Genomic DNA, 23,512 nt, shown 5'->3' with positions numbered 1-23,512 from the left:
GTTTTTAATCCTATTATTATTACTATACTTTAAGTTCTGAGTGACATGTGCAGAACATGCAGGTTTGTTACAAAGGTGTACACATGCCATGGTGGTTTGCTGTACCCATAAACCCGTCATCTACATTAGGTATTTCTCCTAATGCTATTCCTCTCCTACCTCCCCGCCTCCCGACAGGCCCTGGTGTGTGATGTTCTCCTCCCTGTGTCCATGTGTTCTCATTGTTCAACTCCCACTTATGAGTGAGAACATGCGGTGTTTGGTTTTCTGTTTTTGTGTTAGTTTGCTAAGAATGATGGTTTCCAGCTTCATCCATATCCCTGTAAAGAACATAAACTCATCCATTTTTATGGCTGTATAGTATAACATGGTGTATATGTGCCACATTTTCTTTATCCAGTGTATCATTGATGGACATTTGGGTTGGTTCCAAGTCTTTGCTATTGTGAATAGTACTGCAATAAACATACGTGTGCATGTGTCGTTATAGTAGCATGATTTATAATCCTTTGGGTATATACCCAGTAATGGGATCGCTCGGTCAAAAAGTATTTCTGGTTCCAGATCCTTGAGGAATCGCCACACTGTCTTCCACAATGGTTGAACTAATTTACACTCCTACCAATAGTGTAAAAGCGTTTCTATTTTTCCACATCCTCTCTAGCATCTGTTGTTTCCTGACTTTTTAATAATCGCCATTCTATCTGGCATGAGATGGTATCTCATTGTGGTTTTGATTTGCATTTCTCTAATGACTAGTGATGATGAGCTTTTTTTCATATATTTGTTGGCCACATAAATGTCTTATTTTGAGAAGTATCTGTTCATATTTTTTACATGATAAATATAGAATTAGTTTATCAATTCCTTATAGGTTCTGGATATTATAGCCTATATAGATTAGATGGATAATTATTACGCATAAGTGTTTCTCCGCAGATTTTCTCTTAGGTTGCCTCCCATGATAGGTGTTGTTTTCTAAGTGGATACAGAATGATACTCTTCAGATATAATTAGATTCCTATTTGGTCAATTTTAGCCTTGTTACCAATTTCTTTCTGCGTGTAATGAGTCACGGTGAAGGTCTTTGCGCCATGGTCCTATGTCCCTGAATGGTATTTGCCCAATATATAGGGTTCTTCTATCTAGGGTTTTGTGGTTTTAGGTCTTATGTTTAAGTCTTTTGTCCATCTTCAGTTAATTTTTATATAAGGCATAAGGTAGGGGTTCAGTTTCAGTTTTCTGCATATGGCTAGCCAGTTTTCCCAAAGCCATTTATTATGTAGGGAATCCTTTCCTCATTGCTTGTTTTTGTCAGATTTGTCAAAGATCAGATGGTTGTAGATGTGTGTCATTATTTCTGAGGCCTCTGTTCTGGTCCATTGATCTATGTATCTGTTTTGGTACCAGTACCATGCTGTTTTGGTTACTGTAGCCTTGCAGTACAGTTTGAAATCAGGTAGTGTGATGCCTCCAGCTGTGTTCTTTTTGCTTCGGATTGTCTTGACCGTACAGGCTCATTTTTCAAAAGCATTTCTATACACCAATGACAGACAAACAGCCAAATCATGAATGAACTCTCATTCACAACTGCTATAAAGATAATAAAATACCTAGGAATACAGCTTATAAGGGATGTGAAGGACCTCTTCAAGAAGAACTACAAACCACTGCTCAAGGAAATAAGAGAGGACACAAACAAGTGGAAAAACTTCCATGCTCATGGATGGGAAGAATCAATATCGTGAAAATGGCCATACTGCCCAAAGTAATTTGTAGATTCAATGCCATCCCCATCAAGCTACCACTGGCTTTCTTCACAGAATTAGAAAAAAAAAAAAAAAAACCTTAACATTTTCAAGTACTTTGAATTGAGATAGCAAATATACTTAAGGTTGAGTGTATGTGCGTGCGTGTGTGTGTGTGTGTGTGTGTGTGTGTGTGTGTGTAGGGAGGGGGAAAAAAGGCAAGAGGGCTCAACTTCTTCAAACATAGTGGAACCATGCCAGAATGCTGGAAGAATATATATTGTAAAAGAGCAAGTCAGAAGATGGTTAAAAATAGAGCAGGAGAGGAAGGTGAATGAAAAAATAAAGCAAAAATACATTAAAGGCTTTTAAAGTGGCAGGATTGAAAAGACCTGCTGAAAACATGCCAGCACTCATTTTCATTTCATGCACAGAGAAACCTGTTTTGTTCAACAAAACAAACTTGCCTCCTCCTGTTCGCGCATATGTAATGAAAGCTTTTTGGCTCGCAGTAAGGAGGGAGGTGGGAGGTGATTGAAATAATTTGGTTAATGGGGAAATCTGGAAAGAAAATAAGTTTGTGTATGTCATTGACCATGTGTGTGGCATCTATTTGTGCTTGATTCCAAAGTGCATAGAGGCCGGGGACACTGCTGTGATGGTGGGATTGTTTTCTTAGGACAAACTCTGAGAGATTAAATCACTGGGTTAGAAAGCAAAAATGTTTGCTTAAAGAATCTTTCTTTATAAGCACAATCTAATTTAGACTACAGTGACACAATTAATTAGCCTATCTGCTTGGCACATTTTCCCCCTAGAATCAGATCACCTCCTTCATCCCCCTTGATTAGAACAGTTCCAGGGCTTCTTGCAGCGAGAATTAAATTCACACTCCCTGGAAGACTCCCTCTCTGTCAGCTCATGGGTTCCCAATACCTCTCATTCTCACCTTGGGACCATTGTCTGTCTATTCCCAGCACTTTAAAGAGCTCCTTCTCATCCTTGTGCCTCATGTCCTTCAATTCTTGATGGAATGTCACCTTCTTAATGAGACCAACATTGACTGATGTATGTTGCATCACACCCCTGCCTCCAGACTTCTCAGTTCCCTTTTCTTAGAGCACTCATTATCTTCTAACACAAGGGTCTCCAACCCTCCAACTCCCGGGCCGCAGACCAGTACCAACTTGTGGCCTGTTAGGAACTGGGCCACACAGCAGGAGGTGAACAACGGGCAAGCATTACCACCTGAGCTCTGCCTCCTGTTAGATCAGTGGCAGCATTAGATTCTCGTAGGAATGTGAACTGCACATGCAAAGGATCTAGGATGCCTGCTCCTTATGAGACTCTAATGCCCGATGATCTGAGATGGAACAGTTTCATCCCAAAACCATCCCTCCCACTGTTTGTGGAAAAATTGTCTCCCACGAACCTGGTCCCTGGTACCAAAAAGTTTGAAGTCCGGGGTTAAAAGTTTAGAATCTAACACATTATAATTTTTTTTCATGATTATGGCTTATCTGTGTCTTCTCGATTGAGTATGAGTTTCATGAGAGCTGGAGTTTTTGCCTGTTTGGATCAAGAAGCCTCAGTGCCTAGAACAGTGCCTGACATGTAGAAGGCACTTCATAAATAAGTGAACAAGAGAATCGTCACCTCCTCAAAGACGGCCTCTCAGTCTAAAGTAGCATCATCCATTCCTTCCCACAGTCATTGTCTGTTACATTGGCTTTCATTTCATCTTTGACATCTCTATGAAACCATCTTCATTGACCTGACTAAAATGAAAGCTTCGTAAGAGCAGAGACCTTGCTCTCTGTTCCCTTCTGTATACTTCCAATGAGGTCAACGCCTAGGGATTCAAAACGTTTTCTTTTTTATGAATTTTTGCTGAGTTTGTTTTTTTCATGAAGACTTGTTAAATTACTCTTCAGAAAGGCTAACGTAATTTTCACAGTCATTAGCAGTGCCTAGGATCTTCTTTCACCATGCCCAGAACCTAATATGTCAATTTAATAGGCAATTGTCCCTTAAAAGTAATCATTAATGAAGATAATTTCTTTTTTGCTTTTGTTTTTCTTTGTTTTAAGACAATGTCTCCCTATTTTGCCCAGGCTGACCTCGAACCCCTGGGCTCAAAAGATCTTCCTAGTTCAGCCTCCCAAATACCTGGCATGTGCTACTGTACCCAGCTTGTTTTTTAAAAAATTAATTGCCATTGTCTTTTGTGCATTTTTAAAATTTTAGTATTATTCTTTCTATTGCTTTATGAACTTTATGTAAAAGATATATTTCCTTGGTCACATCTATTCTTAATGCTTATTCTTAATGTTGTCATAAGTTTATTCTTAATGCTTTCCTTTGTCATTAATTTATTCTTAATGCTTATTCTTAGTATTGCCATTTGCTTTTGTATTATTTATTATGTTAATGTAAATTTTTTTTAAATTTAGTTGTTTATCCATACATGTCTTTGATCTTTGGTTTTATCTCATTGCTTTCATGCTTAAAATTTATTCCCCATTCTGAGGTCAGAATGTTTAATTTAAAAAAAAACTTTCAAAATCATGCTGAAATATATTTTCTCATATGGTAAAGTGACTCTATAGCTGCTTTCTTTTAAAAGTCTTTTCTTCCGAATTGATAGCACTATTTCTATAATATACTATATTCTTATACAGAGAGACACATTTTCTGGGGAAACTTGCCTTTATCATTATTGCCTATTGAAAACCACGCTTGACTTCATTGTAGATTACCTGAGGAATCCCTGTAATTTTCCAACCTAGCATTTCTTTAATTTTTGAAATTGTCAGCTTGAACTTTATGGAATTGTTCTGTCCCTTCAGATTATATCTAGGAGAATAGCAAGTCTATAATGGAAATACCATTCTTTACTTAAATTATATAGTATTCTTTACTGTAAAATGCTGTTTCTTCCTGTTAAAGGTAGCAATTCATTTAAAAGTTACATTCACTTCTATTTGCTACAAAGAAATATTAGTTCATTCTTCAGATAGCATTTCACCATTGTATACTTTAAAATGCCAACGAATGTTTTTCTTCTTTTCTCTTTCTTGGCTCTTATTCCCTCCCTCCTTTCATCCTACAAGTATTTGTGAAGCACCTACTATTAGCCAGGGACTGAGTCATCTTGGTTCTGAGGATTCAGTAGTGAAAAAAATAAATTTTCTGCCCTTATCAAGCTTATATTCTAGCAGGGAGAAAACACATAATAAGATAAAATATAAGTCATCTTAGATGGAAGAACTAAGGAAGAAAAAATAAAGTGGGAAAGGAGAAAAGAAGTATCTGGGATGTAGGTGCCACATAGTTGTATGTAGTACAATCAGCAGATATCTTTCTGAGCAGGTGACATTTAAATAAATGTTACAAAATGATACTGAATTATTTTTAGGTTAGAAGAGTTTGATCCTAAGAAACTCACAGGTTCTTTCCACACATGCTTAATCAGCCCTCTGAATCATGTCAGAATTATGATTATAAATTTCCCTTCTATCTTTGACTTAAGTTCTCAAAGCAATCAATAAAAGACTAACTATAGGCAAATAATGCATTTTCAAGTAGAAAATATTTTCCATCATAGATCTTCATGGTGAGGTATTTTTAATAAGTAGGTTACTTTTCTAGGAGAAAAAAGGTCGTATCAGTCATTTTAAAGATAAAATAATTTACTACCTACTGTCCTTCAGGAAGCACTGCAACAAAGTAGATAATGATGGATATTAGGTACATGGACCCAAGTTGAAGATCCTAACTTCCCACCCCACTAGTTTGTGATGCTGAGTGAGTCACTTGTGTTCTGGAATCCTGTTTCCTCGTTTTACAGAATGGAATCAATTCCTACCTTGTGGGTTAAATTAATTGCTCTACCTAAAATATAGAAACTGCTGTACAATTGTCATTCTTATTTTTTTACTAGAGTTCACTTTTTAACCTAGGTGGATTACATGGGAGAAGACTTTACTCAATGACTTTCATGAGTCCTGAACCACTGGTGAGGGTGACATTCCAGTCCTTTGTACAAGGTGCATTTGGCATAAGTTATCTAGTGTTGAAAGTCCTAGGTATGTCTGGTTTTTTTATAAACTTGTAAAGGCTAAAAAAATCAATATTACTTTATTTAGGAATATTTCAAAACATACACAGCATTTTGAAAGAAATTATGTTTCTGTGGGGAAATTAGTATGTGTTTGAAAGGAAAATCTACTTAAGTCACCTAAGATTTGATCAATTCCAAAAGGGAAACTGCTCAATTAGAGAACTTGATTGAATTGTATATGATTTCTGAAAATGGCTAAGATATGTTGGTTGCAAGATAACTTTTGTCTGTGGCTGCAGTTTTATACCACAAAGAATGGTTTCTGCAGCCGTAATTCTTGTGACTCAGAAGATTTGGGTTCTAAATCTTAGCTGGTTGATTAGCTGTGGACAATTTATTATCTCTGATTAGAATTTTCTTTGTAATGATATAATAAAAAATTAGAATAAGTTTTGAAAACAAACTACACAAATATTATATTCTAGCATTGTAAGTGTAAACGATGTAATTCAGAGTTGTCAGATTGAATTTTAGAACATGTAATTAGTGAGGTTTTTTTCTTCTTGATATAGACAACTGAAAGCTAGCTTCCCCCCTTGACACCTAAAAGCATTGCTGAGAATATATTTTTCTAGACCTGTGTATACTGCATATTTGGAAAAAGTTAAGTGAGTAATAAAGCATTTATATCGTATGAAAGTTTTCTCTTGGAAGAATATATTAAGAATACTGCTTTCAGATGGAATTAGGCAGTTAACAGGTATTATCCATAGCTGTGTCCTGTAATCTTCCATAGACCCTAGGCTATGTCAGAGATCATTCTGAGAGATGTGCTTGTTTCCTGTACCTTTTGAATATTTAAGATGGAGAAAATTTTCAGTGAAACCAACCACCTCCTAATAATTACTTGTTTTCCCAGGACAATTAGGGAAGAGAGCTGTTTACCTTGATCTGAAAAGGCATATGAGAAGCCTGTTAAATATTGGTTTTATTCTCATTTTCTCTGCTTCCTATTCTTTTAGGTCCAAAGGACAGTAAAATAACCAGACTTTCCCAAAGTTCAAACAGAGAGCACTTGGTCCCTTGTGAGGATATTCTTCTGACCAAGCCAGAAGTGATCATGCAGATCCCAAGAAATTCTCACAGAACTACTATGAGGTAAGGAAGGAATTATTATTATAATGGAAAAAGTGTGTGAAAAAAATGACTTGACTGACATCAACACTTGGTATTTGCTTAAAACATTATTCTTCACCTCTTTTCCATAAAGAATACACTCTTAGGTAACCCCTAATCTATGGCCTTTAATATGGAAACAAAACAAAACAATGTAAGAATGTTCTTGTTTATAAATTGTACTTTCTCAACAAAATAGACCATGTATTAGCAAAGTGAAAAGTCAAATCTCTACAAAGAATGTTGGAGGCTGATATAATGTATGTAAACTATTTGGGCACATAGTAGATACTTAATAAATGATGCATGGGAGTTTGGGGCAAATTCTGGCACATGTACGTCCTTCAGATCTTGTAAATTTTCAATCAGAATTTAAAACAATATCCACAATTGGTCAACCATTCACCATAATGTGTGAACTTTACAAATTTTGGCAAATTAGGTATGAGTTGATAAATTTGATATAATTTAAAGAGCAAATCTTTCTCTCTCACAACCATAAGGAAACAGACACAAAAACTAAGGCTCACTGGGGCTCAATAACATTGATGCATTAATTTCTGAGCAAAATAACTAACAATATATTCTGTTTAGAAATAATTTCTGACTTTGTTTCATCTGTGCCATAGTTGCCAGTGGAAGTTAGTCACCCCTTTAAATCACATCATTCAGCTTAATATTATCAACTTCCCAATGAAGCCAACAAGTTTGGTCTGTCATGGTCATCTGCATGTTTACGAAGGATTTGGACCAGGAAAAAAATTAATAGGTAACTGGTTCCCTATGAATCACTATGCTACTGATTTTCTCTTATGAAACATGTTTAGATTGTTTTATATTCAATATGTGGCTTACAGGTGACATACACTAGTCTCTTATAGGATGTTGAAATAGACTTACTGTTAAACTTTTGTCAGATTTAAAATTAAGATATAAAATCTCAGGTTTAGTTAAAAACAAAGAACAACAAGGTTTCTTACATGGATCACACCTAGATTAAATTTGCTTAGAAATACTAAAAATAAAGAATGAATGAAGTAGTTTTAGACAAAAACACAAGAAAATTAAGACTATAAAATTAATAAGGCAAAATAATCACAGCAAAAGGCATTACATGAGTTTATCAATTGGTAGTAGTTAGAAACCTGGTTACTGTGATTTAAACTCATTATTTTCAAAGAGAAATGCAGGCACACTGCTAGTTCAACAGTTGAACTCCACCAGCACTAAAGGTACTTCAATTATTTTGGCTTTTCCTAATGGTTGCATAATGGCTATTTCAGTTCTCATCATTACATTGATGGAAGAAGGGACAGGGAGGATTATCCCTATCAGGAAAGCAAACATTTTCCCAAGAATCCTGTAGCAGACTTAAATCTCTGGCCAGAATTGTCACATGGCCATGCCTGACCAGAGGGTGACTAGAGAGAAGGGAAATGGAAAAGCATTTTGGGTGTTCAACCAAGATTTCTGGACACCATGGGATATAGAAGTCCACAGTTCTGAAATCTGATGGTTCTGGGTCCATATCTCTGTTCTACCACATACTAGTTAAGTGACTTTGGGAATGATCTGAAATCTTTCTAAGACTCAGTTTCCTCATTTGTGAGAGGAGACATCCCACCACCATGCACACTATGGTCTATGAATTCCCAGTTTACTTAATCAAGAAATAAATGTGTAATGAAGTAAAAGCCCAGCGAAAGAGGATGTATGGCTTTTTGCTGGCCTTTGCCTTCCTAAGAAGGACCCAGATACAGGTGTCACTCTCCGTGCAGGTAGGGTCCTCTCAGAGCGGATAAAAAAGTCAATTGCTAAACCGCTGTCTTTTTTATTCTTCAGATTTACAATACTATCCTAGAAGTTAAGTGCACTAAGAATATTTCTGTTTCTATTTAGGAGAATGTCGATGAGCACCGAGCTTTCTTGGTTCTTAAGCCAATTCAGCACTAAGAAGACCACAGCTTCTTGTGGGGAGACTGCAGTATCTACGAAAATGATGTATACTTCTACCGTTCTTGCCTTACAGAACACCTGTTACCATGCACTGCCTCATGAGGTTGTTTTGAGAATTAAATAAGAGAAGGCATGTTAATCAATACTAAGAAACCAAGCTTGTATTTTGTTTGGATTAAAAATATTTACTCTGATTCCTGTTCTTAAAATTGTGCTGCTTGGAGGAAAAGTTTAGATTGTCTCCCTATTGCCTCTTCTATGGGTGACAGGGCAAAAAAAGATTGGAAAAACAAAGAAATAAAGAAGGGGACAGGGAAGGAAGAGTACATTAGCAATGTCAGTTATCACTTACAATATTAATCAACTATATATCTGTTCTTTACTTAGAACTAATTCACAAAACATACTATTTTCTATTTCCTTCTCCCCAAAAGTTTTATGACTCTTTTTCAATTTCTCTAAATAGGGTTTACAAGCTCTGTGGTATAGGGAAGGAAAAAAATATTTCTCTTCTACCCATCTATCCAGAGGAACAAATCCTGTGATCAGAAGTTTAGAACTTATAGCCCAACCTCTGGGTAGGGGAGAGGGACTGGAAATTGACTTAATCAGCAATTGCCAATGATGTGATTGATATGTCTATGTAGTGAAGCCCTCATAAAACCCCAAAAGGAGAGTTCAGAAAGTTGGGTTGGTGTACACACGGAGGGTGCTGGGAGGATGGTGTACCCAGAAAGAACAGTGAAGCTCTGTGCCCAGACTCCATATCTTGCCATATACATCTTTCATTTGACTGTTCCTGAACTATATCATTTGTAATAAGTAGGTAAACACAAGCAAAGTGTTTCCCTGAATTTTGTGAGTTGTTTTAGTAAATTATCAAACCTGAGGAGGGGATTGTGGGAACCTCTGATTTATTGCTGGGCAGTCAGTAGCACATGTGACAACCTGGACTTGCAATTGGCATCTGAACTGGGGAGTGAGGACAGTCTTGTGAAACTGAGCTCTTAACCTGTGCAGTCCATGCTAACCCAAGGTAGATAAGAATGGAATTGAATTGTAAGATACCCAGTTGTTGTGGGGGGAAAAAATCCCATACATCTGGTGTGAGAAGTGAAGTACCGAGAGTAGCAGTAGTTGTAGGAGAGATAGAGATTTTTCCTTTAGTTGGTGTAGAGAAGTTTTTGTTTTGTTTTGTTTTGTTTTTTGTTTTTTGTTTTGTTTCTCAGACCATCTTAGCTTCATGGGCTGGAACTCTGGCAATGATACTGACACAAGACAAAAAGAGAAAAACTGAATTTTCTTAACACATATATCATGCCTATATGGGAAATTCAGTGGTGAGTAACTCAAAGAAGTGATTAGAACTTGGGCTTATATAACATTTTAACAAAAGAACAATAAATAAGAGAAGTGACAAAGGAAAAGGACCTTGAGCTTCTAGGGGTGGCATATCATAGGAAGGTGAATATATTGGGGACAGTTGTAGAAAACTAAGGTTTCTTTAGAAAGATTTGTTATGTAGATTCTTCTGGTGTCGTCTCTGGGCTGATAAGAGTCTAGATTTGTCTCTAAGAATTGTTCTGCCTTTCCTAGTGGAGAGAGTGGGAGGGCAGAGAGTTTTTCTTCTGTCTATATTTTTTTTCAATTGCTTTCTGCTGAAAATAATCTTTGTGCCACGGTAGTATACTGTCAACCACCTCCAGGTTAAGTCAATGCTTGACCTCAGCAGATTATTTGATGAACATTTGACAGAACCAAATAGGATTTATCCCAAGAACACAAGGAAAATTGAATATTAAAATGTATTGTATATTAAGATTTTCTACTATAAATTAGAAAAAATAGATACAAATTATATAGCAATTGTAATCTTAAAACCATAGCAGTAAAATGTAGAAGATATAAGGGGAAAATTACTTCAATTACATTTAGCAATAAAAGCCATATGATAACTAGGAATAACCTTAAATTTGAGATTTATTGTTCAAACTATGAAAGTTTATCAAGTTGCATGTGTGGGCACACAAATACATACAAACACACAAACATTTGCGTAGATAAAAGTACCATGTTCTAAAACTGAAAGATATAACTCATTAACTCAACACAAATTAATTTAAAAATATATTTTCCAACAAATCCCAATGGAATTTTTTTTCTGGAGAGATGAAGAGGAAATTAAACAACTCCAAAATTTATCCTGTAAATAAATAGCACTAGCTGATAAATCTCTTGGGGAAACTATGACCAAATGGTTAAGGTAGAATTGCTCTATCAGATATTTAAAGTACACTTTAAAACAATGGCAATTAAAACTATCAGAAGAAACAAGTGATTGAAAATAGACTAGAAGGGGCCCTAGAAAATTTGAGACCACCGTATGTGGTTTATTTGTCATTACCATTCAGAAAATGTATAAAATTATTCTTCACATCACGCAATAGCTGATAAAGGAGTTTTCGTAAGGCACTAAAATTGGAAAATACTAGTTAACCATATGAAGAAGGACTTTCTCATATAGAAGTAGTAGAAGAAAACAAATAAGTTCCTGTGTAATTAAAAACTCTTCTGCATCCACAGAAACAAAACTAAAAAGCAAATACATGGGATTTTCAACTATGCTGAGAAAAGTCTGAAGTAATTGATATAAGAAGTGTTTACAGATCAATAATAGAAAAGCTAAGATCTGTAAAATAAATTTATAGGACCTGACCACTTTGACTTAGTCTTGATTGAAGTTAAACTACAGATCCTGTGCCTTCTGTTTTCCACTTACTTTTCGAAAGAATGACACACTGTTGACCCAAGTGCTTTTGAGAACACAAAACACAGGATTAACCATTAGCCTCTTTTGATAGATAAGAAAGGTTACTGATATTTACATACCAGTTACTACACAATCTAAATTAAATCTCTTGTTTCTTGTCTCAATGAAATTGGTCCTCTGGCCATCTCTTTACTAAAGAGGGCAGAGTTTTCCTGTAATCATGGAAAGCCTACTAGTTCTTAGGATCCTTGATATGAAACCTTGAAAACTGTGAGTGTTATAGCAAACTACATTTACTAGAATGTTTGTTTCAGAAAATATTGTGTATGATCAGTTAAACTTAGAGATGGTTTTGAAGTGAATTATCCCTCTTATGATAATTAACCCATGACTGTGACCATCTTGATCTACCTCTAGTTAAGTATAAAACACTGAGGGATTTTCTTTAGAATTGGAGGATTCATAATATTAAAAAAAATTATTAAGTACAATAAATAAAGGTCTAACCAATTTCAAATGACAATTCAGAATCACTGTTTTCCATGACATATCCTAATTTTAAAAATGACAAATTAAAAGGTGAAGCCAGCTGGGCTTCTGGATCGGGTGGGGACTTGGAGAACTTTTTTTGTCTAGTTAACAGATTGTAAACATGCCAATCAGCACTCTGTGTCTAGCTAAAGATTCGGAAGTGCACCAATCAGTACTCTGTAAAAACGAATCAATCAGTGCTCTGTCTAGATAAAGGTTTGTAAACGCACCAATCAGCACTCTGTAAAATGGACCAATCAGTAGGACATGGGCAGGGCCAAATAAGGGAGTAAAAGCTGGCCACCCAAGGCAGCAGCAGCAACCCATTCGAGTCCCCTTCCACACTGGAAGCTTTGTTCTTTCGCTCTTCACAATAAATCTTGCTGCTGCTCGCTCTTTGGGTCTGCACTAGCTTTATGAGCTGTAACACTCACCTCAAGGGTCTGTGGCTTCACTCCTGAAGTCAGGAAGACCACGAACCCACCTGGAGGAAAAAACAACTCTGGATGTGCCACCTTTAAAAGTTGTAACACTCACTGTGAAGGTCTGCAGCTTCACTCCTGAAGTCAGCAAGACCACTAACCCACCAGAAGGAAGAAACTCTGGACACATCTGAGCTTCTGAAGGAACAAACTCCGGACACACCATCTTTAAGAGCTGTAATACTCATCGTGAGCATCTGCGGCTTCATTCTTGAAGTCAGCGAGACCAATAACCCACTGGAAGAAATAAATTCAGGACACATTTTGGCAACCCAGATGGGACTATCACCAAGTGGTAAGTACCATCAGACCCCTTTCGCTTGCTGTTCTGTCCTATTTTTCCTTAGAATTCAGGGGCTAAATACTGGGCACCTGTCAGCCAGTTAAAAGCGACTATTGTGACCACTGGACTAAAGACACAGGTGTCAGGCTTTCTGGGAAAGGGTTCTCTAACAACCCCCAACTCTTCAGAGTTGGGAGCATCGGTTTCCCTGGAACCAGCTTCTGCTTTTCCTGTACTTCCGGGCTGAGCTGAGGGTCAACAGAGAGGAAAGCCATTCAGTTCCAGGGTCCTGACAACGAGTTGGTTGACCCTGTGGCCACGAGTAGAACTCTTAAAGTCATATTGCCCAAGTGAGACTCGCCCATCTATCCTATCTATGCTGAGACTTGCCTCTTGAGTCCTAATGCCTGTCAGACAAACTTCCTCTCACCTCTCTTCTCTGAGGCTAGTCCCACTTCTAAAAACCACTCCCTGACTCTGGTGCTTTTCTAGTTTCTCCTATAAGAATGATTTCTAGTATAAACTTCAGGACTCTGTTACCTTCTTTAGGCACCTGGGTGCACCAATCAGAAAGACATAATTTTTGCCCAAAGCCCTGTTGGTGGGAGGGTACTACCTGGAATTTCAGGATCTCTCCTCAGACAAGCAGGCCTAAAAAAAGCTATTCCTGAAGCTAGGATATGGGGAGCCTCAGAAATTGTATACTTCCTATTCATATAAGTGAGGACAAAAGGCATCACTTTTCTTTCTTTTCTTTTCTTTTCTTTTCTTTTCTTTCTTTCTTTCTTTCTTTCTTTCTCTCTTTCTTTCTTTCTCTCTTTCTTTCTTTTTGGGAGTTTTGACATGGCTTTATTCTCTCTGGGCACAAGCCTGGTCATGAGGCCTGTGTACAGGGTCAGCAGCTTTACTCTCTCTCCCTCTCCTGTCCACCTTTCTGTGTACTCCTAACACATAATAGCGGCTCAGAGCCAAGTATGAGCTTACACAACCAGGTTACATAATGAGCAGAATTGTACACCTGCACTCCAAACTCACAGAGTCAAGGCATCACTTTTCAAACTCTGGAGATCCCTCCCCTCCGTCAGGATGTGGCTCTCCACTTCATTTTTGGGGCATAACATTTTTAAGTCCCAATACTAACAGGAGAATCCTTAGGACTGTAACATATTTTCAAGAATGTGTCATTAAGGGCCACTAAATCCAATTTTTCTGGGTCCTCCTTGTGGTGTAGGAGGACAGGCAAGGGTGCAGGTTTTTGAAAATGCATTGGTAAGGGCCACTAAATCCGACCTTTCTCAGTCCTCCTTGTGGTCTAGGAGGAAAACTAGTGTTTCTGCTGCTGTGTCGCTGAGTGCAACTATTCCCATCAGCAGGGTCCAGGGACCTTTATAGGTTCTTGGGCAAGAGGTGTTTCTGCTGCTGCATCGGTGAGCACAATTATTCCAATCAGCAGGGACCAGGGAGTGTTGTGGGTTCTTGGGCAGGGGGAAAAACAAACAAACCAAAACTGCAGGTGATTTTGTCTTTCAGATGGGAAACACTCAGGCATCAACAGGCTCACCTTTGAAATGCATCCTAAGCCATTGGAACCAATGTGACCCACAAACCCTGAAAAAGAGGCAGCTCATTTTTTTCTGTACTATGACCTGCCCCAATATTCTCTCTCTGATGGGGAAAAATGGCCACCTGAGGGAAGTATGAATTACAATACTATCCTGCAGCTTGACCTTTTCTGTAAGAGGGAAGGCAAATGGAGTGAAATACCTTATGTCCAAGCTTTCTTTTCACTGAAGGAGAATACACAACTATGCAAAGCTTGCAATTTACATCCCACAGGAGGACCTCTCAGCTTACCCCCATATCCTAGCCTCCCTATAGCTCCCCTTCCTGTTAATGATAAGCCTCCTCTAATCTCCCCCGCCCAGAAGGAAACAAGCAAACAAATCTCCAAAAGAACCACAAAAACCCCGGGAGTATCAGTTATGTCCCCCTCAAGCTGTGGGGGAGGGGAAATTGGCCTAACCTGGGTACATGTCTCCTTCTCCCTCTCTGATTTAAAGCAGATCAAGGCAGACCCAGGGAAGCTTTCAGATGATCCTGATAGGTATATAGATGTCCTACAGGGTCTAGGGCAAACCTTTGATCTCACTTGGAGAGATGTCATGCTATTGTTAGATCAAACCCTAGCCTTTAATGAAAAGAATGTGGCTTTAACTGCAGCCTGAGAGTTTGGAGATACTTGGTATCTTAGTCAAATAAATGATAGAATGACAGCCGAAGAAAGGGACAAATTCCCTACCAGTCAGAAAGCCGTCCCCAGTATGGATCCCCACTGGGACCTCGACTCAGATCATGGGTACTGGAGTCATAAACATCTGTTGACCTGTGTTCTAGAAGGACTAAGGAGAATGAGGAAAAAGCCCATGAATTATTCAATGATGTCCACCATAACTCAGGGAAAGGAAGAAAATCCTTCTGCCCGCCTTGAGCAGCTATGGGAAGCCTTAAAAAAATACATTCCCCTGTCACCTGACTCACTCGAGGGTCAACTGATCCTAAAAGATAAGTTTATTACCCAATCAGCCACAGATATCAGAAGAAAGCTCCAAAAGTGAGCCCTGGGCCCGGAACAAAATCTGGAGGCATTATTAAACCTGGAAACCTCAATGTTCTATAATAGGGACCAAGAGGAACAGGCCCAAAAGGGAAAGTGAGGTCAGAGAAAGGCCATAGCCTTAGTCATGGCCCTCAGACAAACAAACCTTGGTGGTTCAGTGAGGACAGAAAGTGGAGCAGGCCAATTGTCCAGTAGGGTTTGTTATCAGCGTGGTTTACAAGGATGCCTTACAAAAGATTTTCCAATGAGAAACAAGCTGCCCCCTCGCACATGTCCACTATGCTGAGGCAATGAATGGAAGGTGCACTGCCCCAGAGGACAAAGGTTCTCTGGGCCAGAAGCCCCCAACCAGATGATCCAACAACAGAACTGAGGGTGCCTGGGGCAAGCGCCAGCTCATGTCATCACCCTCACTGAGCCCTGGGTACATTTAACCATTGAGGGCCAGGAAATTGACTTCCTCCTGGACACTGGCGCAGTCTTCTCAGTGTTAATCTCCTGTCCCAGATGACTGTCCTCAAGGTCCGTTACCATCCGAGGAATCCCGGGACAGCCTGTAACCAGGTATTTCTCCCCCCTCCTCAGTTGTAGTTGGGAGACTTTGCTCTTTTCACATGCCTTTCTTGTTATGCCTGAAAGTCTCACACCCTTATTAGGGAGGCATATATTAGCCAAAGCTGGAGCTATTATCTACATGAATATGGGGAACAAGTTACCCATTTGTTGTCCCCTCCTTGAGGAGGGAATCAACCCTGAAGTCTGGGCATTGGAAGGACAATTTGGAAGGGCAAAAAATGCCAGTTCAAATCAGGCTAAAAGGTCCCACCACTTTTCCTTATCAAAGGCAATATCCCTTAAGGCCTGAAGCTCATAAAGGATTACGGGATATTGTTAAACATTTAAAAGCTCAAGGCTTACTAAGGAAATGCAGCAGTCCCTGCAACACCGCAATTCTAGGAATACAAAAACCAAACGGTCAATGGAGACTAGTGCAAGATCTTAGACTCATCAATGAGGCAGTAATTCCTCTATATCCAGTTGTACCCAACCCCTATACCCTGCTCTCTCAAATACCAGAGGAAGCAGAATGGTTCACTGTTCTGGACCTCAAGGATGCCTTCTTCTGTATTCCCCTGCACTGTGACTCCCAGTTTCTCTTTGCCTTTGAGGATCCCACTGACCACATGTCCCAACTTACATGGATGGTCTCGCCCCAAGGGTTTAGGGATAACCCTCACCTGTTTGGTCAGGCACTGGCCCAAGAGCTAGGCCACTTCTCAAGTCCAGGCACTCTGGTCCTTCAGTATGTGGATGATTTACTTTTGGCTGCCAGTTCGGAAGCCTCATGCCAGCAGGCTACTCTAGATCTCTTGAACTTTCTAGCTAATCAAGAGTACAGGGCTTCTAGTTCAAAGGCCCATCTTTGCTATAGCAGGTCAAATATCTAGGCCTAATGTTAGCCAGAGGGAACAGGGCCCTCAGGGCCCTCAGCAAGGAACGAATACAGGCTATATTGGCTTATCCTCACCCTCAGACATTTAAACAGTTGCAGGGGTTCCTTGGAATCACCAGCTTTTACCAACTATGGATCCCCATATAAGATAGCCAGGCCCCTCTATACTGTAATCAACAAGACCCAGAGGGCAAATACCCATCTAGTAGAATGAGAACCAGAGGCAGAAAGAGTCTTCAAAACCTTAAAGCAGGCCCTAGTACAAGCTCCAGCTTTAAGCCTTCCCACAGGACAAAATTTCTCTTTATATGTCACAGAGAGAGCAGGAACAGCTCTTGGCATCCTTACTCAGACTGGTGGAACAACCCTACAACCAGTGGCATACCTAAGTAAGGAAATTGATGTAGTATCAAAAGGCTGGCCTCACTGTTTAAGGGTAGTTGCGGTGGTGGCCTTCTTAGTGTCAGAGGCTATCAAAATAACACAAGGAAAGATCTCACTGTCTGGACTACTCATGATGTAAATGGCATACTAGGTGCCAAAGGAAGTTTATGGCTATCAGACAACCGCCTACTTAGATACCAGGCAATACCCTTCAGGGACTGGTGCTTCAAATACGTACGTATGTGGCCCTCAACCCTGCTACTTTTCTCAGAGGATGGGGAACCAATCAAGTATGACTGCCAATGAATTATAGTCCAGGCTTATGCCACCCGAGATGATCTCTTAGAAGTCCCCTTAGCTAATCCTACCTTAACCTATATACCGATGGAAGTTCATTTGTGGAGAATGGGATATGAAGGGCAGGTTATGCCATAGTTAGTGATGTAACCGTACTTTAAAGTAAGCCTCTTCCCCAGGGACCAACGCCCAGTTAGCAGAACTAGTGGCACTTACCTGAGCCTTAGAACTGGGAAAGGGAAAAGGATAAATGTGTATACAGATAGCAAGTATGCTTACCTAATCCTACATGCTCATATTGCAAAATGGAAAGAAAGGGAGTTCATAACATCTGGGGAACCCCATTAAATACCACAAGGAAATTATGGAGTTATTGCACCCAGTGCAGAAACCCAAGGAGGTGGCAGTCTTACACTGCCAAAGCCATCAGAAAGGTGAGGGAGAAAAGGCAGAAGGAAACCGCTGGGCAGATGCTGAGGCCAAAATTGCTGCCAGACGAAACCTCCCATTAGAAATACCTATGGAAGGACCCTTGGTATGGAACAACCCCTCCAAGAGATTAAGCCCCAGTATTCCCCAACTGAAACAGAATGGGGACTTTCATGGGAGCATAGTTTTCTCCCCTCAGGGTGGTTAACAACAGAAGAAGGAAAGGTACTTATATCCAGAGCCAGCCAGTGGAAAATACTTAAAACTCTCCACCAAATTTCTCATATGGATATTGAAAACACTCACCAAATGGCAAAATCCCCATTTACAGGGCCAGATCTCCTCTGGACCATCTTTAAGAGCTGTAACACTAACGGCGAACGTCCGTGACTTCATTCTTGAAGTCAGCGAGACCAAGAACCCCAAAGCAATAAATTCTGAACACCAAATGACCTGAGTGAGAAATTTATAGACAAATACATAAATAAAAAACATAATATTTGGCCTTTTAAAACAAATCAGAATATTTAACTGGTAAATTGACAACGATTTTGAAGAATGATTATACTTGTCAAATGTTATATAACGTATTTTATCTAATTGAAGTATAACTTGGAGTATGTTTTCTAGAAAATATTTTCAAAACTAAGATCATAAAGTACTGGGTATGTCTACTTTTAGCTATACTTATATTATTAAAATATGTTTTATATATGTGCAGAGATGTTAACACACTAGATTCATTCAGCATTTTCATAGTGGTCAAAATGGAAAATAATCTAAATCTTAGTCTAAATAATTAAGAAAACTATAGTAAATCCATAGGATAAACTTTATCCTATGGATTTATTATAAATTTATGTAGCCATTAAATAAAATATTGTCACATAATTTTTAAAATAAAACACCCTACATGTAATATTGAGTGAGAAAATCAGGATGAACTATATAATTCAAATTTGTTCNCTATAGCTCCCCTTCCTGTTAATGATAAGCCTCCTCTAATCTCCCCCGCCCAGAAGGAAACAAGCAAACAAATCTCCAAAAGAACCACAAAACCCCGGGAGTATCAGTTATGTCCCCTCAAGCTGTGGGGAGGGGAAATTGGCCTAACCTGGGTACATGTCTCCTTCTCCCTCTCTGATTTAAAGCAGATCAAGGCAGACCCAGGGAAGCTTTCAGATGATCCTGATAGGTATATAGATGTCCTACAGGGTCTAGGGCAAACCTTTGATCTCACTTGGAGAGATGTCATGCTATTGTTAGATCAAACCCTAGCCTTTAATGAAAAGAATGTGGCTTTAACTGCAGCCTGAGAGTTTGGAGATACTTGGTATCTTAGTCAAATAAATGATAGAATGACAGCCGAAGAAAGGGACAAATTCCCTACCAGTCAGAAAGCCGTCCCCAGTATGGATCCCCACTGGGACCTCGACTCAGATCATGGGTACTGGAGTCATAAACATCTGTTGACCTGTGTTCTAGAAGGACTAAGGAGAATGAGGAAAAGCCCATGAATTATTCAATGATGTCCACCATAACTCAGGGAAAGGAAGAAAATCCTTCTGCCCGCCTTGAGCAGCTATGGGAAGCCTTAAAAAAATACATTCCCCTGTCACCTGACTCACTCGAGGGTCAACTGATCCTAAAAGATAAGTTTATTACCCAATCAGCCACAGATATCAGAAGAAAGCTCCAAAAGTGAGCCCTGGGCCCGGAACAAAATCTGGAGGCATTATTAAACCTGGAAACCTCAATGTTCTATAATAGGGACCAAGAGGAACAGGCCCAAAAGGGAAAGTGAGGTCAGAGAAAGGCCATAGCCTTAGTCATGGCCCTCAGACAAACAAACCTTGGTGGTTCAGTGAGGACAGAAAGTGGAGCAGGCCAATTGTCCAGTAGGGTTTGTTATCAGCGTGGTTTACAAGGATGCCTTACAAAAGATTTTCCAATGAGAAACAAGCTGCCCCCTCGCACATGTCCACTATGCTGAGGCAATGAATGGAAGGTGCACTGCCCCAGAGGACAAAGGTTCTCTGGGCCAGAAGCCCCCAACCAGATGATCCAACAACAGAACTGAGGGTGCCTGGGGCAAGCGCCAGCTCATGTCATCACCCTCACTGAGCCCTGGGTACATTTAACCATTGAGGGCCAGGAAATTGACTTCCTCCTGGACACTGGCGCAGTCTTCTCAGTGTTAATCTCCTGTCCCAGATGACTGTCCTCAAGGTCCGTTACCATCCGAGGAATCCCGGGACAGCCTGTAACCAGGTATTTCTCCCCCCTCCTCAGTTGTAGTTGGGAGACTTTGCTCTTTTCACATGCCTTTCTTGTTATGCCTGAAAGTCTCACACCCTTATTAGGGAGGCATATATTAGCCAAAGCTGGAGCTATTATCTACATGAATATGGGGAACAAGTTACCCATTTGTTGTCCCCTCCTTGAGGAGGGAATCAACCCTGAAGTCTGGGCATTGGAAGGACAATTTGGAAGGGCAAAAAATGCCAGTTCAAATCAGGCTAAAAGGTCCCACCACTTTTCCTTATCAAAGGCAATATCCCTTAAGGCCTGAAGCTCATAAAGGATTACGGGATATTGTTAAACATTTAAAAGCTCAAGGCTTACTAAGGAAATGCAGCAGTCCCTGCAACACCGCAATTCTAGGAATACAAAAACCAAACGGTCAATGGAGACTAGTGCAAGATCTTAGACTCATCAATGAGGCAGTAATTCCTCTATATCCAGTTGTACCCAACCCCTATACCCTGCTCTCTCAAATACCAGAGGAAGCAGAATGGTTCACTGTTCTGGACCTCAAGGATGCCTTCTTCTGTATTCCCCTGCACTGTGACTCCCAGTTTCTCTTTGCCTTTGAGGATCCCACTGACCACATGTCCCAACTTACATGGATGGTCTCGCCCCAAGGGTTTAGGGATAACCCTCACCTGTTTGGTCAGGCACTGGCCCAAGAGCTAGGCCACTTCTCAAGTCCAGGCACTCTGGTCCTTCAGTATGTGGATGATTTACTTTTGGCTGCCAGTTCGGAAGCCTCATGCCAGCAGGCTACTCTAGATCTCTTGAACTTTCTAGCTAATCAAGAGTACAGGGCTTCTAGTTCAAAGGCCCATCTTTGCTATAGCAGGTCAAATATCTAGGCCTAATGTTAGCCAGAGGGAACAGGGCCCTCAGGGCCCTCAGCAAGGAACGAATACAGGCTATATTGGCTTATCCTCACCCTCAGACATTTAAACAGTTGCAGGGGTTCCTTGGAATCACCAGCTTTTACCAACTATGGATCCCCATATAAGATAGCCAGGCCCCTCTATACTGTAATCAACAAGACCCAGAGGGCAAATACCCATCTAGTAGAATGAGAACCAGAGGCAGAAAGAGTCTTCAAAACCTTAAAGCAGGCCCTAGTACAAGCTCCAGCTTTAAGCCTTCCCACAGGACAAAATTTCTCTTTATATGTCACAGAGAGAGCAGGAACAGCTCTTGGCATCCTTACTCAGACTGGTGGAACAACCCTACAACCAGTGGCATACCTAAGTAAGGAAATTGATGTAGTATCAAAAGGCTGGCCTCACTGTTTAAGGGTAGTTGCGGTGGTGGCCTTCTTAGTGTCAGAGGCTATCAAAATAACACAAGGAAAGATCTCACTGTCTGGACTACTCATGATGTAAATGGCATACTAGGTGCCAAAGGAAGTTTATGGCTATCAGACAACCGCCTACTTAGATACCAGGCAATACCCTTCAGGGACTGGTGCTTCAAATACGTACGTATGTGGCCCTCAACCCTGCTACTTTTCTCCCAGAGGATGGGGAACCAATCAAGTATGACTGCCAATGAATTATAGTCCAGGCTTATGCCACCCGAGATGATCTCTTAGAAGTCCCCTTAGCTAATCCTACCTTAACCTATATACCGATGGAAGTTCATTTGTGGAGAATGGGATATGAAGGGCAGGTTATGCCATAGTTAGTGATGTAACCGTACTTTAAAGTAAGCCTCTTCCCCCAGGGACCAACGCCCAGTTAGCAGAACTAGTGGCACTTACCTGAGCCTTAGAACTGGGAAAGGGAAAAAGGATAAATGTGTATACAGATAGCAAGTATGCTTACCTAATCCTACATGCTCATATTGCAAAATGGAAAGAAAGGGAGTTCATAACATCTGGGGGAACCCCCATTAAATACCACAAGGAAATTATGGAGTTATTGCACCCAGTGCAGAAACCCAAGGAGGTGGCAGTCTTACACTGCCAAAGCCATCAGAAAGGTGAGGGAGAAAAGGCAGAAGGAAACCGCTGGGCAGATGCTGAGGCCAAAATTGCTGCCAGACGAAACCTCCCATTAGAAATACCTATGGAAGGACCCTTGGTATGGAACAACCCCCTCCAAGAGATTAAGCCCCAGTATTCCCCAACTGAAACAGAATGGGGACTTTCATGGGAGCATAGTTTTCTCCCCTCAGGGTGGTTAACAACAGAAGAAGGAAAGGTACTTATATCCAGAGCCAGCCAGTGGAAAATACTTAAAACTCTCCACCAAATTTCTCATATGGATATTGAAAACACTCACCAAATGGCAAAATCCCCATTTACAGGGCCAGATCTCCTCTGGACCATCTTTAAGAGCTGTAACACTAACGGCGAACGTCCGTGACTTCATTCTTGAAGTCAGCGAGACCAAGAACCCCCAAAGCAATAAATTCTGAACACCAAATGACCTGAGTGAGAAATTTATAGACAAATACATAAATAAAAAACATAATATTTGGCCTTTTTAAAACAAATCAGAATATTTAACTGGTAAATTGACAACGATTTTGAAGAATGATTATACTTGTCAAATGTTATATAACGTATTTTTATCTAATTGAAGTATAACTTGGAGTATGTTTTCTAGAAAAATATTTTTCAAAACTAAGATCATAAAGTACTGGGTATGTCTACTTTTAGCTATACTTATATTATTAAAATATGTTTTATATATGTGCAGAGATGTTAACACACTAGATTCATTCAGCATTTTCATAGTGGTCAAAATGGAAAATAATCTAAATCTTAGTCTAAATAATTAAGAAAACTATAGTAAATCCATAGGATAAACTTTATCCTATGGATTTATTATAAATTTATGTAGCCATTAAATAAAATATTGTCACATAATTTTTAAAATAAAACACCCTACATGTAATATTGAGTGAGAAAATCAGGATGAACTATATAATTCAAATTTGTTCAAAAAGTGAATGAAATACAGGTCTAAAAGAAAAGATCAATATGTTTCATTGGAAATCTTTAGATTATAAGATTATG

General features: G+C 39.6%; 1 protein-coding gene across 1 annotated transcript in view; it reads left to right on the top strand.

The window, feature by feature from the left end:
- Positions 1-23,512, top strand: part of OVCH1 (ovochymase 1) — a 90,031-nt gene that overhangs the window by 51,276 nt on the left and 15,243 nt on the right. The window contains 5 exon segments of the mRNA XM_017875662.1: positions 5,711-5,836; positions 6,834-6,969; positions 7,617-7,756; positions 10,183-10,222; positions 10,224-10,276. Of these exon segments, the coding sequence (XP_017731151.1) occupies positions 5,711-5,836; positions 6,834-6,969; positions 7,617-7,756; positions 10,183-10,222; positions 10,224-10,276 (495 nt within the window).

The sequence above is a fragment of the Rhinopithecus bieti genome, unplaced genomic scaffold (assembly GCF_001698545.2).
Source record: "Rhinopithecus bieti isolate Rb0 unplaced genomic scaffold, ASM169854v2 scaffold_7884, whole genome shotgun sequence".
In the NCBI taxonomy this organism is placed as follows: Eukaryota; Metazoa; Chordata; class Mammalia; order Primates; family Cercopithecidae; genus Rhinopithecus; species Rhinopithecus bieti.
Note: the sequence above shows the minus strand (reverse complement) of the source record. Positions and strands in the feature narration are given on the sequence as shown.